The sequence below is a fragment of the Diplotaxodon limnothrissa genome, linkage group LG18 (assembly GCF_057381915.1).
Source record: "Diplotaxodon limnothrissa isolate DT_005_m linkage group LG18, D_limnothrissa_male_GT1.1, whole genome shotgun sequence".
Lineage (NCBI taxonomy): Eukaryota > Metazoa > Chordata > Actinopteri > Cichliformes > Cichlidae > Diplotaxodon > Diplotaxodon limnothrissa.
The window spans coordinates 8,970,705-8,984,840 of NC_140613.1; the positions used below are offsets into that span (position 1 = coordinate 8,970,705).

Genomic DNA, 14,136 nt, shown 5'->3' on the forward strand with positions numbered 1-14,136 from the left:
ACATAAATAATAAATAATCATAATAAATGATTATTATTAAAACAAATAATAATCAGTCACCCGCAATCACACCTGCTACACGCGCAGTGCGCTTGTATGTAATAATTACGGTAATAGCACAACGTCACTTGTGGCTGCAAGTGAGTTTGGTGTGTCGTTTAAGTACTTCCTGTAATGGTGGAAACTACATTTTTAAACACGCACAGACGCATTTATCAGCTTGTTGTTTTTTGCATGAATTTTCTAGGATTCAGTCGTGACCGTCTGTCTGGATCACAGAGGTACTAAAAACAAGCGTCCCTCTAGCATACGCGGAAGAACCTGCAGATACTTCTGCCGCTGTGCTTCGGTGATGGATGCACTGCTCTAATACTTTCACACAGATTCACACACAGCACGCGTAGACGTGTGCAGCTTAAAACGTTTATTTGTGCTGTAACAAGGAGCCGAAACCAGTGCGAGATGGAGAGCTGCGACTTCCAGAGTCAGCTGCTGTCCGTCATGGAAGTCCTGGCCAAGGCGGCTGTAGCTGAGATAAACCGGCGTGTGGACCAGAGCTGCACGGTGCTCAGGCTGGAGGTGAGCCAGAGCCGGCGGGACATCGACCTGCTGAAGAGCAAGTGTGAGGTGATGGAGGCAGAGCTGAGGAAGAGCCGGATGAGGGCCAGGAGAAAAGGTGGGGACACCTGCCTGAGAGATGCTGAGGAGTCACGTCTTTGTTGTTTATAACTGACAGTTTTGTGTGATCTTCTCTCTTAGTGTTTAACAATCCATCAGCGGGGAGATTCTCTCCTCTGGTCAAAGTAGTTCTCAACAAAGAAACTCAGAGCTCACATTGGGACACACCGGTGGAAGCTCAGGCTCCAGATCAACCCCAGCAGGTAGGATACGGCTATTATACCAGTGCACCATATTATCCCATTCATAGAAGTTCCAGAAGTGAGAGTGAGAGACAGAGCCTTTAACTAGAAGAGCCCAATCCCCTTGTGGAACCAGCTCCCAGACTGGGTTCAGTTCAATTCAATTCAATTCAGTTTTATTTATACAGCGCCAAATCACAACAACCGTTGCCTCAATGTGCTTTATATTATAAGGTAGACCCTACAATAATATATACAGAGAAAAACCCAACAAGCATATGACCCCCTATGAATGGCAACAGTGGGAAGGAAAAACTCAATTTTAACAGGAAGAAACCTCTGGCAGAACCAGGCTCAGCGAGGAACCAGTTGCTTTAAGGGAGTTTTTTTTTTTTTAAACCTATATCCTTAAGATAGAAACACGGGAAAGTAAATTAGAATATATGTAATAATTATTTTATATTGACTCGTAAGTACAAAACTTTATAACTTTGTGATGTTAACCTTATTTAACCTCATTGTAGATGGGCTAGAGCTCTACTAGCACAACTTGCATATAAGCACTGATGCATTTGCTTGACCACGCAGTGCATGTGTCATCTTATTTAAGCACTAACCCTGAGCCTGCTGTTGCAGTGTGCTGAGGCCGTGGAGCTTGCTAATGGGCCTGATCACATACGGATCAAAGAGGAGTGTGCAGAAGAGGATATGTGGAAAAATGATGCAGAGGACAGACCGAGTGAGTCCACACCTTTAATAGTGAAGAAATAAAACAATGTGATGTTTAAGAGGGACTTTTCGTTCAAGCACAAGGAATACTTCACTTTACTCAGATAAGCTGTAAAGGTAAATAAATGCACTGTTTATATACAGGTCATAAGATGAGAAGCCTGAGTCTGAGTACAAATTAATATGTATGTGTGCTAATGTGCACCAGAGCTGATGCTACACACATGGTTCAGTTTACAGACAAATTATTGTCTAGGTTTGCAGTTTAACAGCATTGCACTGAATTCAAAGCCCAGGATATGATCTGATAAGAATTACAACTATAAATTAATTTCAAATGAGCCAAATTGTTATTTGCCGACTATAAATCAGGGATGTCAAACTCAGAGGCCAAGTGGGTCAGACCAGTGAAACTTCCCTTTCTATTGGTGCAAAGAGGTTTAACTGCCCATTTAATCCCTGAGATATCACAATATGAGGAAAAAGAAGCACAACTTTACCTTTACTTTCAATATATGATAAAGAAATGCTGCTCTGCTTAATAAAATAAATCTATCAGCTTGACTCTGGGATTGAGTTGCAAGAAATAAATGTGTAAAATTATCATTGTTCAGACTGTCCTGTAGTTATAAAGCAGAAAGTTTTTGTCCACATTTATGTGTTTTACTGTGGAAAAAAAACAGATTTTCTCTAATTTAATAGTTTAATTATTACTTAATTACATTGGTGTAATATGGATAGCCACAGGGAAGAGCTTTAATAGTAGGGTAAGCTGTCAAATTTATGAAAATACAGAAATATATGAAAATAAATATGAAAAATTTACACCCTCCTTTACATTTTCCAAAGCTGTCCAGTGGGGTGACTCTGGAGACTTGGCCTTATGTTTGACACCTTTGCTCTAAACGATTAAAGGTTTTATTAAAGGCATCTCTCTGGTAATGTGCTCTCTTTAGTCTCTGGAGCCGAGCATCAGCCGTATTTCGACACAACAAAACCTGCCCAAGGCGACAGCTTTGCGGAGCTTTACCACTCGGCTGAAAACCCGGCCCTCTCTGAAGATCTGGTTTCCCAAGTAGACGGCTACAGCATTTTCCCAGAACATCAGCTGAACAGCGGCCAAAATGATATCGAACTCGTAGTGAAACACGAGAAAGAGGAAGAGGCGGATGAGGACGCAGCTCCACTCGGTTCAGCCCACACGTTTGTGACAGAGACAGCTGAGGGGCAGCTGTGGCCATCCAGCGTGTGCAGAGACACGGGGGACCCAGGTGTCCCGTACACCGGGCAGCAGTTTGAGCAGATTCCTGCTGCATTTGCATCTTCAGCCCTGTTGCATTTGGAGGATGTGGCACCCAGAGTTCACTCTGTTGGGAAATTTAATTCTGTTGTGCTGAGTTCCGCACGAGTGAAAAGACGAGGCAGAAGTTTGGGATGTAAGAGGCCACAGTCAGAGGAAGGACAAAACTCTGCATCTCAGATTAACTCCACAGATCCCACCTTGATTCCTCAACAGTTACAGAGCTGTACTCAAACGAGTAATCCAGACGAGGGCCGGACTGGGCCGAACCCCGCAGGCCCCTTCGCCACACACAGAGTTGGAGGCAGTTTGAGCCTGGCGAGGAGGATGAGGACGCCCTGGAGGTCCGGGCTCGGCGAGAAGCGGTTCAACTGCACGTACTGCGACAAAAGCTTCACCAGGTTCAGCCAGCTCAAAGAGCACCTGAGGAGTCACACGGGCGAGAAGCCGTTCAGCTGCATGCAGTGCGGCCGGAGCTTCACCAAACAGTGCAACCTCATCAGACACGCGGTGGTCCACAGCGGGGAGAAGCCCTACGAGTGCTCGCTGTGCGGGAAGTGCTTCACCCAGCGCTCTAGCCTCAAGTCTCATCAGAAAACAGCACACTTATAATGTTTATTTTATACAACCGCTGCCCGTGTGGAGAACTTAATAATTGGTTTTGTTTTTGTGATGTTACATATACACATAATTTTAGACTGAGTGGTACAGAATTATAAAACTACAGTCAAGTTTATGGCCCGGCTAATGTGTTTCCATCAGGCGCCACACAGGCTGCATGGAAAAGATGGATTGTGGAAAGTTGTTATTAAGTGTTTTATCTTTTTATGTTTTTTTGTTTTTTTTAGCCAGCTGTGGTGAGTAAAGGGTGGAAATAAACTCATCAACTCCTCAAACATGCCCCGTATAACACATCTGTTTTACTCCAACTAGGAACAAATTTATTCAGTGAGACATAAACTCAGTGTTTATGAAATGTTTATTGAGGTCACAAACCGAGTAAAACTGAGTTCTTTTTTTTATAGTCGCCCTCTACTGGCTTTTAAAAAGAATGCAGGTTTAAAGCACTTCTCCAATGGCTTAAAATTCAGACCTGAAGCATATGTCAATCTTTCATATACAGTCTGTGATCAGACTGCAGAACTAATGCTAGCTTCAGTCCTTTTAATCACTGGTTTCAAATCACCTTAAAGACTCATGAAACGTAGCTTTATGTGTTAATCCATCAGCCTTAATGAGAGGCTAATGAAAAGCTAAAGAGGCTTTCTACCTGCCATTCTTCTCTCTTCATCTTCAACCGTGTTGTTGTTCCTAAATTACCAATTTCATATTCATTGCCTTTGTTATTACATGTAACTTATGTTAATTTAATCCTGATAAGTTTTTCCCTGCGGAGCCCAAACTGCAAATTTGAAAAGTAAATAAAGTTGCTCTGCATTTGAACTTGGTCCTTGAACACATCTTTGAACACATCTCAGCCCTATCAGAGATTAGATCGGTGTCTGGTGTTTCCATTAAACATCAAAGTTACTTGTGCTGGAGGTAAATCAAAGAAGTACCAAAAAACTGATGGGCCGTCAGAGGGTAGAAGAAGAGATTGTCTGGCTCTAACAAAAGCAGTAATCCCTGCACCCCCCTCCCCTCCCATTTTGTTGTTTTTACATTTTCAAGCACAATGTCAGTGTTTTTATAAGCTGGAAATCATTTGATTATAAATTAGGTATGTTTTAAATAACTTCTTACAACTGCAAACTAAAGTAGGAACTGTGGTATGTTTAAACCTCTAGGTTACATTTTTACAAACAGTCAATCGAGGATTAAGTTTGATTTGAATTTTATTGAATGTTACTGGTCATAAAACAGAAAGGCGACCTCTGCAGGCCGTACCCCGCCTCCCACCCTGTGAAGCTGGGATAAGTCTCTCGGCCTATGACCCTGAACTGGATAACCTGCAGATGGACGGCTGTTACAATAAATACATTTCAGTAAACTGAAAGAAATGTAACCAGATTAGACTTGAAGGATTTTGGAAAGTGTCAGAACTGCTTTATTTAAATATATGACTCATGAGAATTAAACTAACCATCTTTTGGCATCGCTTGTCTTCAGTCTCCGGGCATGGAAATCAAATTGGGAAGTTTCATTTATTTTAGAAACAGATCTCGCTTAGGATGGTGCAGTGGTCAGCACGAATGTCTCACAACAAGAAGGTTCCTGGGTTTGAATCTGTCTAGAGTTTCAATGTTCCCATGCTGCCCGTGTAGCTTCAGGTACTCTAGCTTCCTCCTCCAACTCAGTGATGCTTGTTAGGGTTATTGGTGATTATAAACCGATTAAAGACTGACTGGTTGACCTTTTCTGAAAGCTAAAATAGGCTCTGGAATCTGAAGTGTGAGTTCTGAGGGTGACGGGAGTCATCCTGAAGTAAGACAAGAAAAACTCAGGCAAACTTGTTATTCAATCAGAAAAACAAAAAACATCTTAATCTGTATTCAACAAGGCAAGTACCACAAACATTTTACACAAATATACAAAGGTAAGACATTACTTTTTTCAATATAAATATGAAATTAGATCTTTTATCCTGTAAAACTGTGATAAAAGTTGCATAGAGGAGTAGTGATAGGACAGGACTCTATATATCACTCTATGTGTGCATTTTAGTTCTTATTAGAGGGATCAGACTGAGATCAGCAGAACGCAACAAAAGCCACACAAAGGAAAAAATATCGGCGTTGATGTTCAACACTATGAATCTAATCTTTATGAGCCATTTAGTTTGTACACAGAGCTGTTCGGATAGACATTTACAAGGATTTTAATACTCATTAAGGTGGAGATGGAAAAACTAAAGACGACTGATTCAAATCAGACATTCAGTGGAGTGTCAAGTACAACAAGTCACAGGGTCTCATAGTTCATTAAACAAAGCGAACCAAATGTTAGCAGCTTTAAAAAAATCTGTACTGTACGCTGTAATTATTCAGTTTTACCAAATAACAACTGCATTTATTTGCGGCACTTCCTGTTGCCTAAATGTTTTCCCTCCACTAGAGCAGAAAGTCACCATGAAAGACTTTGAAACTCCAGGTTATGATGTTAAACTGGAAAACATATTTACACCCAATCATCAACTGAGTCCTTTAAGTAAAGTGATTTCAGTATCAGCAATGTTAAAACAATACCACCATGAAAAGTTTCTGACAACGCACAAATCTGTAAGGACTGTTTGATAACACTGTTTGTATGACTTACAGTAATCCTGTTTTTTTTTTATAAGTCTGACGTAAGACCCGTCTTTCTATAGTTTACCAACATTTGCTACAATTATCAACCTTAAAGTGGATTTAATTATGCTTCAGTAGCTTCATCCTGTAATACTTAATCAGAAGAGTAAAGTGGGAAGCAGGTTGTTACTTCAAACCCATCACACACTGGATGGTTCGTCTGCTAGTAGAAGCACTCAAATATTATGGACGGATTATTTAATATTATTATTTTATCTTCTTTTTTCCCTTCTTTTTTTTTTTTTTTTTTTTTTAAATCAGTGGTGAGACTTGGCAAACTCAGAAGTGATAAATTTTTGGAGTACGTACAAATCTAGATGCGGGAATTTTTGGAAGGATTTATCACCAGCGAGAGATGGCGAAAAACTGGAAACTTTGCATCAAAACTTTACATGATCAAAACTGGGAGACAGAGTTGTGATATATTTTTGAGATGTATATGAAGCTAGATCCAGATATCCTTCTGAATCCAGGGATAATTCAGTGCATAGCGTGGAAGGATTTTCAGCCTTTGTCGTGGTATGATCTCAGATTTGGCTTTTTATTTAAGTTTTGCTCTTTAAAATTTGCATCGTGTGGCTTTAAACTTGTCTTGAGTTGGAACACATCCAAGTAAATAACCTGTGTTTTGGCTTGCTTCTTTTTTGGAGGGACTGTTTTGGAAATCTGGCCTGACAGATGTACAAGACATTTATTACAATATCTATGTTTGCCTACAGAGGGTAGAAATAAAAAATGCTTAGACTGGCTGGCTTTCGTTTGACTAGTTTATCTCTCCTCTTTTTTCTGTACTTTAAAGTTAGCGGGCTAAAAAATGTCAAAAGAACAAGAAATGTTCCTGAAAGATTTCAGTCGCCTGACACCAGGTTGTTTTTTTAAATTGGCAGGAATGAGCAGTGAGGAACCACCCTTTTCCCAATTTCACAGAGAAATCACTGACAAACCCTTAACTCTGTCACCCTTTTTCTCCTGGGGGAGAGATTAAACATCGGTCTCGTGAGTGCTTTTAGGCACGTTCTCATCTGAATATCAGCGTACGGTCTTGTAAATCTGATGCGGGGGTTTTTGATTCAGTATAAGCATTTGTTTCTCAATGAACACAAAAAGTATCAAAACCTAAACACAACACAATGGCTCTTCAATACCTCTCCTCATAGACAAAACACTGACTAGAGGAAAAAGAAAAAAATCTACATCTCACAATATTAAATACAAACAACCTTTTCAGAAAAATAATCTCTATGCAGAGGGTCCGTTGTGTTGATAAAAAGCTTTTTGTGCTATTGCTGACTTTCACACCTGGGTGGAAACTTTGAACAATAATTATTTATCCAAATCAAGTGTGCTTGATTGAGTCAACAGGTGATACATTCACTTGAAAGATCACAATCAAGTGATTTTTCCTTTTATCTTTTATTCTCCAAAAAAATTTGAAATGTGTCCAGTCTACTTTTAAAAGCCGTTTTCGGCTGCCTCTGTGGAGTCAGAGTCCTCCCCGCTTTCTTTTCCACCACCTCAGTGTGTTGACGCATTTTGCGCGGGTGCATTACATTGGGCATGTGTTTGTCCCCCGTTCCCATTCCTGCTCGTCCTCCGGGCTGCTCGAGCAGTCCATGGCCTCTCCACTGTCTCTCTCACTGCTGGGGATCATCGGAGACCAGCTCTCCCTTAACGAGTCCTCCTTACTTCCCTCTACCTCCCCGTCGTCCTCCCCTCTTCTCTGCCCGCAGTAGGGTGGGATTTCAACCACGACATATTTCTTCGTCCAGCTGCTCAGCGCCACCTTTTGCCGGATGTCATTTCCCATTTGGCCTGCATCAGACCGTGAGTTAGTACCTGTGAGAAAAAAAAAAAAAAGCCGAAAGAGTAAGGATAAAAGGTTACAACAAAAAGACTGCTGTACTTGTAAATTATGTTGAATTTAACTCTTTGTAGCTACAATTTACAGATGTCCATTAATGTATCATATATAGGTAATCATAAAGTTACTGTTTTGTAAAAAGGACAGCAACAAAAATAGTCTGTGTGTGTGTGTCTGTGTGTCTGTCACATCCTTCATCCAAGCAGCATCAAACTCAGCAGTGCACTTAACTCGGGCTCCTGATAATTCATCAAACCAAATCTGAAGTAGTTTGGATGCAGTGTTGTTGATCAGATGAACACAGATTTCTCACACTATGAGTAGGACACACATGTTGATCTATGGCTAAACTTAAACTTGTGTAAATAGGGTAAATCGGTGACACTAAGTCATGGAAAGCTACTATCAATTACATGGCTGCTCTATTTGACTGCCACTGGAATTTCCTGTCCAACATTCAAAGTGCATTATTATTTTGAGATCATAAAGGACGACTTTAATAAGGTCACACACGGCGTCTGCAGACAAATATTGCCAGTTATTCATCACCCTCATGCTTATCATTTAAACCATGCAAGTTTCCAAACTTTAGCTACTAATTATGTGGGACCATTACCATAGCGATATGGTAATGGTCCTTGTTCCAGTGTTCTTTGCACTGGAACTCAAATAGTTTTCTTATGCATCCCAAAAGATGTACACTTAAATAATCGCATTAACTTGTCAACCTACACTAAAGGAGCAAAAACTGATGAACGACGAAACTCGCCCTAATAATTACAGACTGTTCTGTTCCTGCTCCTGCAGAATGAGATGGCCCACACCGTTTCATTTATATGAAACAGACGGAATGAAACTGACTTCACAGATGATGACTCATGTCTGTTACAGTAACCTAAAAGTGAACAGGTAATGTAATAATATGACACATATGGTTTGGTCGTTACTGTGGTCATCACTGACAGAAGATAACGTGTTATCCTCTTATTTAAAACCTGCTCAAAAGCAGCACTGAACATGAGTTCCTTATTTCTGGTTATCATCACCTTACTCGCCTCATGTATGGTGCACTCTTAGCTGAAAAGAAGCATATTATGAGTTCACAATCCTCTAGCTTAGAATTTAAACCGCAAAGCAAAGAGTTACTTACACACTCAGCAATTAAAAATGTTATTTATTTACAATGCTTGCTGCATGCTACATGCAAACTGCTTGGTTAATCACAAATGTCCCTGACATGTCACTTCAAAGAGGGACCATTAGCCACTAAACTAAACTAAAATCTAATTTTAGTTGATTGTTTTCTACTTGAAGCTCATCTTTTATCTTTCCACAAACATTCGCTGAGCTCACCTAGAAGAGTTGTGGACAGCTGACTGGAGTTACAGTTAACAGAACCGTTGTTGGTGCTAACAGCAGCGGCGAGGTGGAAGATCTCAGAGCGAGGAAGCTGGGGCGATACCGGTAAGGAGTGACACTGTCTTCCCGGCAGCTGCTGCCAGTAATAAGACGCCTCTTGTTGGGCTCTTCCGGGCCCGAGAGCACATGGTTGGTTACTGAACACACTTCCAGGTGGCGAGTGGAGGTCAAACACCAGGGAGAAGACAGACTTGCTGGGCACATCGTAAAACTTAATCTTCCCCCCGCACAGATCTTCTCGGGCTGTAAAAGGGTTGATCTTGCGGGCTTTGGAGGCTCTCTTGGCAGTAGGGGGGTTATAGTAAGGGTCCTGGACATTGACTTTTCTTCCTGGCTTGCAGGAGAAGACGTCCGATTGGCTGCGGCTGAGCCAGATGTTTCGTCTGGGGCGGGGTGATTTAGGAGGGATTTTATCGTTCTGGAAACCAAGAGGATTCCCTCGCTTGAAGCCTTGGATCTTCTCCCCTTAAATGAAGAGAACAAGAGCTTTCTGTGATCATCTTACATAAAATCTACAGAAAATACAGAAGTGTATTTCAGGTTTTTTTTTGACATAGCCATACAGAAGGTGAAGCAGGAATATTTTAAAACCACTAGATGGCAGAATAGGCTAAATGTATGTTAACAGTTTCCCAAGGCGCTGCATGAGATTATTTAAACAGACGTTTTCAGTGGTGTGGTCGGGTTTAATTCTCGCAGCGCTGGAATCATGGCAGGATTAAGAAACCGTCTCGCTGGTGGTTGTTAAACATTGTTCAAAAACAAAGGGTTTACTCGTATAAATATTTTTTAAAGTTAAGTACTGAGACGGTTCCAAGCATAGCATAAATATATCTAAAAATACGAGCTCCTCTCAAAGCTTGTAGTGGACCCCCAGGTGTCTCCTTTATTCCAGGAAACTCTTTTTACTCATGTGGACTAAAAAAAGGCTCCTTTGGAAAAATATTTGGCTTTTACGTTTTCGTTATGCAACAGAAACATTTCCTACTGTCAGGGCGATCCTGGTCTCGGGAAACATTGATGTTATCAGCAGAGAGAGGGAGATGGAGGAGGTGGAGGAGGATGATGGGTACATAGAGGGGAGGAGGAATGGCGAAAAGGAAGTTTATGATGTAACAACCAACAGCTGATGAGAGGTGTCACAGTCAGGCCCTGTTTTCCACACAGTAACAGCTACATGAGGGATCACCCTCATGCCAGCAGGCTAAGACTGCGTTTTATATGTTCTGCCACCTTCATCGGATAAAAAGAAAACAATAATCTTGACAGCTGTATAAATGTTTTATGTCACAGCTGTGACATAACATGTAGTGGGGGGGGGGGTGAAGCTCTGGGGCTTGCCCAAACAAAATCATTACTGGCTCCTCGTGACTCCATGATGTGTCAGACATGCAGGCGGCTCTACGCGGGACCAAATTAGAAGTGAAACCTGGGCCTGCATGGATTAAGTGTCTCAAGCAGGAATGTTGATCTCTGACCAAATTTCCTCTTCTACCGTGGATGAAGTTTATATTTTCAGGAATCAAAGTGATTCACGGTTAGAGCTCTGGGTCAGTGATAGGGACACTCAGATAAATGTTAACATGATGCACTTTAAATAGCTCGCTTGAGTGCGATAATAGTGAATACAGACGTCAGTGAAATAAGGGCTATTACATGGCTGAAGCTGTTTGGAAGGAGCAAAATCTGGCCTGAGCAAGCCTGGCTGTATGTTTAGGGTGAGGGCAGTGTAAACAGCACCTTTGTAAGTGACCGTTTGCTTTGAGATAAGATAAGATAAGATAACCTTTATTAGTCCCACACGTGGGAAATTTGAGATGAGAAGCACTGTGGTGTTAGGAGGAAAAAGAAGAGTTGGATTGGACATTGGATAAATGGTGAAATAGTTGACAGGCTGAGAAGATAAGACAAGCAGAGTCTGTACTGTTGTAAGTGGCAAGGGTGAGGTGAGGGAAATTTCTGTTGCCTTGTTTGCTTACAGTTTCCCCTCCTTTCACCTCCCCTCACAGGAATTTACAAGCATCTTCGTGTAAATAAAACGACGTGGCCTTTATGGACTGTAAAGCTGAAGTTTTATGTGAGAGTGGGAGGGGGGGGGACTGTTACCTTTGGCTATGGTTTTCTTGTCATTGTCCCCAGTGAGCAGGACACACTCGTGCTCCATATCTTCAACTTTAAGGCGTGCGAAAATCTCCTCGAGGTGCCTGACGAGGTCTGAGAAGGATGGACGGAGTTTAGGATCCATCTAAAGGAGAAGAAAAAGGAGATATGGAGAAGGCTGATAGTGACAGTAATAAACATTATCAAAGGTTGCACTTTGTAAATTATTTTCTAGGTAAAGAGAAACACACAAACAGAATTGCATTTATCTTAACATGAAAACTGCGTTGATTATGTAACAGTGTCATAGTTCACATTACATTACTCGATGACACCAAAACCCTTAAACTGTAGTTTACAGGTTGGTGCCATAGTGGCACAAAGAAAGGACGGTTTTATAATATTATTGGCACTCTAGTTGGGAAATGTTCAGTTGCTCAGCAGACTGTGGTATAAGACTAAGACAAGTAGTAAAATGAACATCTGAGGTCACTATGATTTTCGACTGTCCTTAGCAATAAAATCTAGTAATAAAATGTTTATTTTATGGCTAAGAATTAGATTTACCTTTGGGTGGTGCCAGCACATACAAGTACAATCATATCCTTACATTAAAGGCCATGAGTCACCCTATGTGACAGAAATGCAAACTCAAACGTGCTTAATATTTTAATCATATAGCCGTTGATTAACGTTTGGCTCTAGCTAAAAATCCCTATGAGAAAATTACAAAAAATTCCCCTATGCAGGAAAGCCCCTCCTTTCCAAGAATAGTGACTGACTGAATTTATGAGGATAGAAATGTATGAAATCAAAATGAAAATGATAAAGCTGAGAGGCAAAATAAAAGCAAGAGAAACAAGGGGAGGCAGATGGAAGAAGAAGAAATTGGCAATGGACAGCTGGGATGAAATACAAAGTGTGAAAAAAATGAAAGTGTTGCTAAAAGATGATATTTAACTGTCAAAGAAGTGCAAAAGAAGTCGCAAGGAAATGCCAGAAAGAGACAGACTTGGAAACAGACTTGAAGAAGGATAAGGATGATAAAAGCAAGACAAGAGATAAGGATGAGAAGGGATAGAAGAGGCCTATCTAGTCTTAATCAGCAGGGTGCTGTAAGATCTTTAATGCTCTCATCATCTGTGGTTGTAATTAACTTCAGTGAAAAATAACTCGTGTTTTCAGTTCAGTGATCATGTGAGTAAAACAAAGTAGCAAAATCTCATTTAAAGTCTATAAGCAAATATATTTTATTTTATGGTTTCATTTACTTGCTGCTTATTCTAGATACTTTTACAACAAACCAGTATATGACTTAAGAAAAGCAGAACGTGCCAAGTGAGTGGCTCTGCTTTTAGAGAACAGAACCCCTTCTGGAGAGGAAGCTAAATCCGATTATTCACATAATCAGATTGCCCCTTTATTTCTGAAAAAGGGAATGAACGTTACTTAACTAATTAGAAATAAAACAGTCGAAACTCCAGGACAAAGCCAACTGGGAAATGTTGTCTCAACATAGCAGAGTTTGTGGTAAACACATTATAAAAACAGACTGAAGCCTCAACTTTATGAGCTACTTTAAAGCTACTGCTGCCTGCAAGCTGTTTTCTCACAAGCAGACAGTGGGTGTTTATTATCAGTGAACTAGTGCTAACAAGCACATTTATTTTTTTCTATTGAATTTTAAATATTTAACAGTTATGTTTTGTTTACTTCCTGTAAATGCTGGTCAGAGATAAGCAGCCCTGAATGTTTGTTGCACAAGATGGAAAGCAGAGGATTGGAAATCAATAAGCAATGACCACGTACATCTCCCAGTAAACAACATGTTTTTATGCTTAAAATAAACCTAAGCTGTTTATTGGACTTTAAAAGAGCCACTTTAAATGAATCACAGTTTATCTCATGGGTTTTGATGAAGTCGCTCATTTCACTTGGTCTGAAATAAACTATGTTAGCTTCTCTACCATTATTAAGCCAACTTTATTCCAATTGGCTGCTGGTTGCAAACACAAGGACTGAAGAGCAGGTGGGTGGGCCTCAAATGGCTATATGACAGATATCTGCTCTTTTTTTGACATCATACCGATTTAAATAGTAGGAAAAAATTTAGAAACAGAGCCTTTAGAGCAGCCTGAAGCCTCACAGACACTACTTGGATTATTTGAATCCTGCTTTTTAAAGTTTTATTATTTCTGAAATTTAAAAAATGAGGTTGTATAATGGACTCACATTGCAGCAGTTAAAGGCCAGCTGGAGGAAGTCAGGCGGACAGTCTCCAACCATGTGCTGGAATGTGTGATAGTCCAGGCCGAAGTTCTGGTCAGGAGGGCGAAGCGAGAGGGACAAAGAGGTTTGAAATACATGAAGAACAAACAGGAAATTCATATTCTAACAGTGGGATAAAGACGGAGACTGACAGCACTTCAGCAGATGTTTGACATACTGTAACTCAGCTGCCAAAGCCAGCTTCGTGTCAAACTAATCCCTCTGACATGATCCTGCTGGCTGCCAAGTTTTCTTTTGCTTTAGGCCATCAAGAACTAATAATCAGCTGCTTTATTATTAACTTAGATTCAC

General features: G+C 40.7%; 2 protein-coding genes across 4 annotated transcripts in view; one reads left to right on the top strand and one right to left on the bottom strand.

Annotated features, from left to right (window-relative positions):
• Positions 1-174: 174 nt before the first annotated feature.
• On the top strand, positions 175-4,222 carry LOC146613058 (uncharacterized). Its single transcript, XM_085378299.1, has 5 exons — positions 175-281; positions 444-676; positions 760-881; positions 1,497-1,599; positions 2,546-4,222. The coding sequence occupies exons 1-5, from the start codon at positions 175-177 to the stop codon at positions 3,499-3,501; spliced, it is 1,521 nt and encodes a 506-aa protein (XP_085234425.1). The 3' UTR covers positions 3,502-4,222.
• Positions 4,223-4,743: 521 nt separating this feature from the next.
• The window catches only part of tesk2 (testis associated actin remodelling kinase 2), a 36,117-nt gene continuing 26,724 nt past the window's right edge, over positions 4,744-14,136 (bottom strand). For all 3 annotated transcript variants that reach the window (XM_085377326.1, XM_085377324.1, XM_085377325.1), the window contains 4 exons: positions 13,789-13,875; positions 11,563-11,701; positions 9,391-9,921; positions 4,744-8,012 (listed from right to left, as the gene is read on the bottom strand). In XM_085377326.1, the coding sequence (XP_085233452.1) occupies positions 7,723-8,012; positions 9,391-9,921; positions 11,563-11,701; positions 13,789-13,875 (1,047 nt within the window). In that variant the 3' untranslated portion in view covers positions 4,744-7,722. The remainder of the gene's footprint in view (positions 8,013-9,390; positions 9,922-11,562; positions 11,702-13,788; positions 13,876-14,136) is intronic.

Bases quoted from the DNA above. Each gene is read 5' to 3' on its own strand.
- LOC146613058 (XM_085378299.1), top strand. From the start codon at position 175: ATGGTGGAAACTACATTTTTAAACACGCACAGACGCATTTATCAGCTT. The intron at 282-443 runs GTACTAAAAACA...TGCTGTAACAAG, and splicing joins CGTCTGTCTGGATCACAGAG to GAGCCGAAACCAGTGCGAGA. The intron at 677-759 runs GTGGGGACACCT...CTTCTCTCTTAG, and splicing joins GATGAGGGCCAGGAGAAAAG to TGTTTAACAATCCATCAGCG.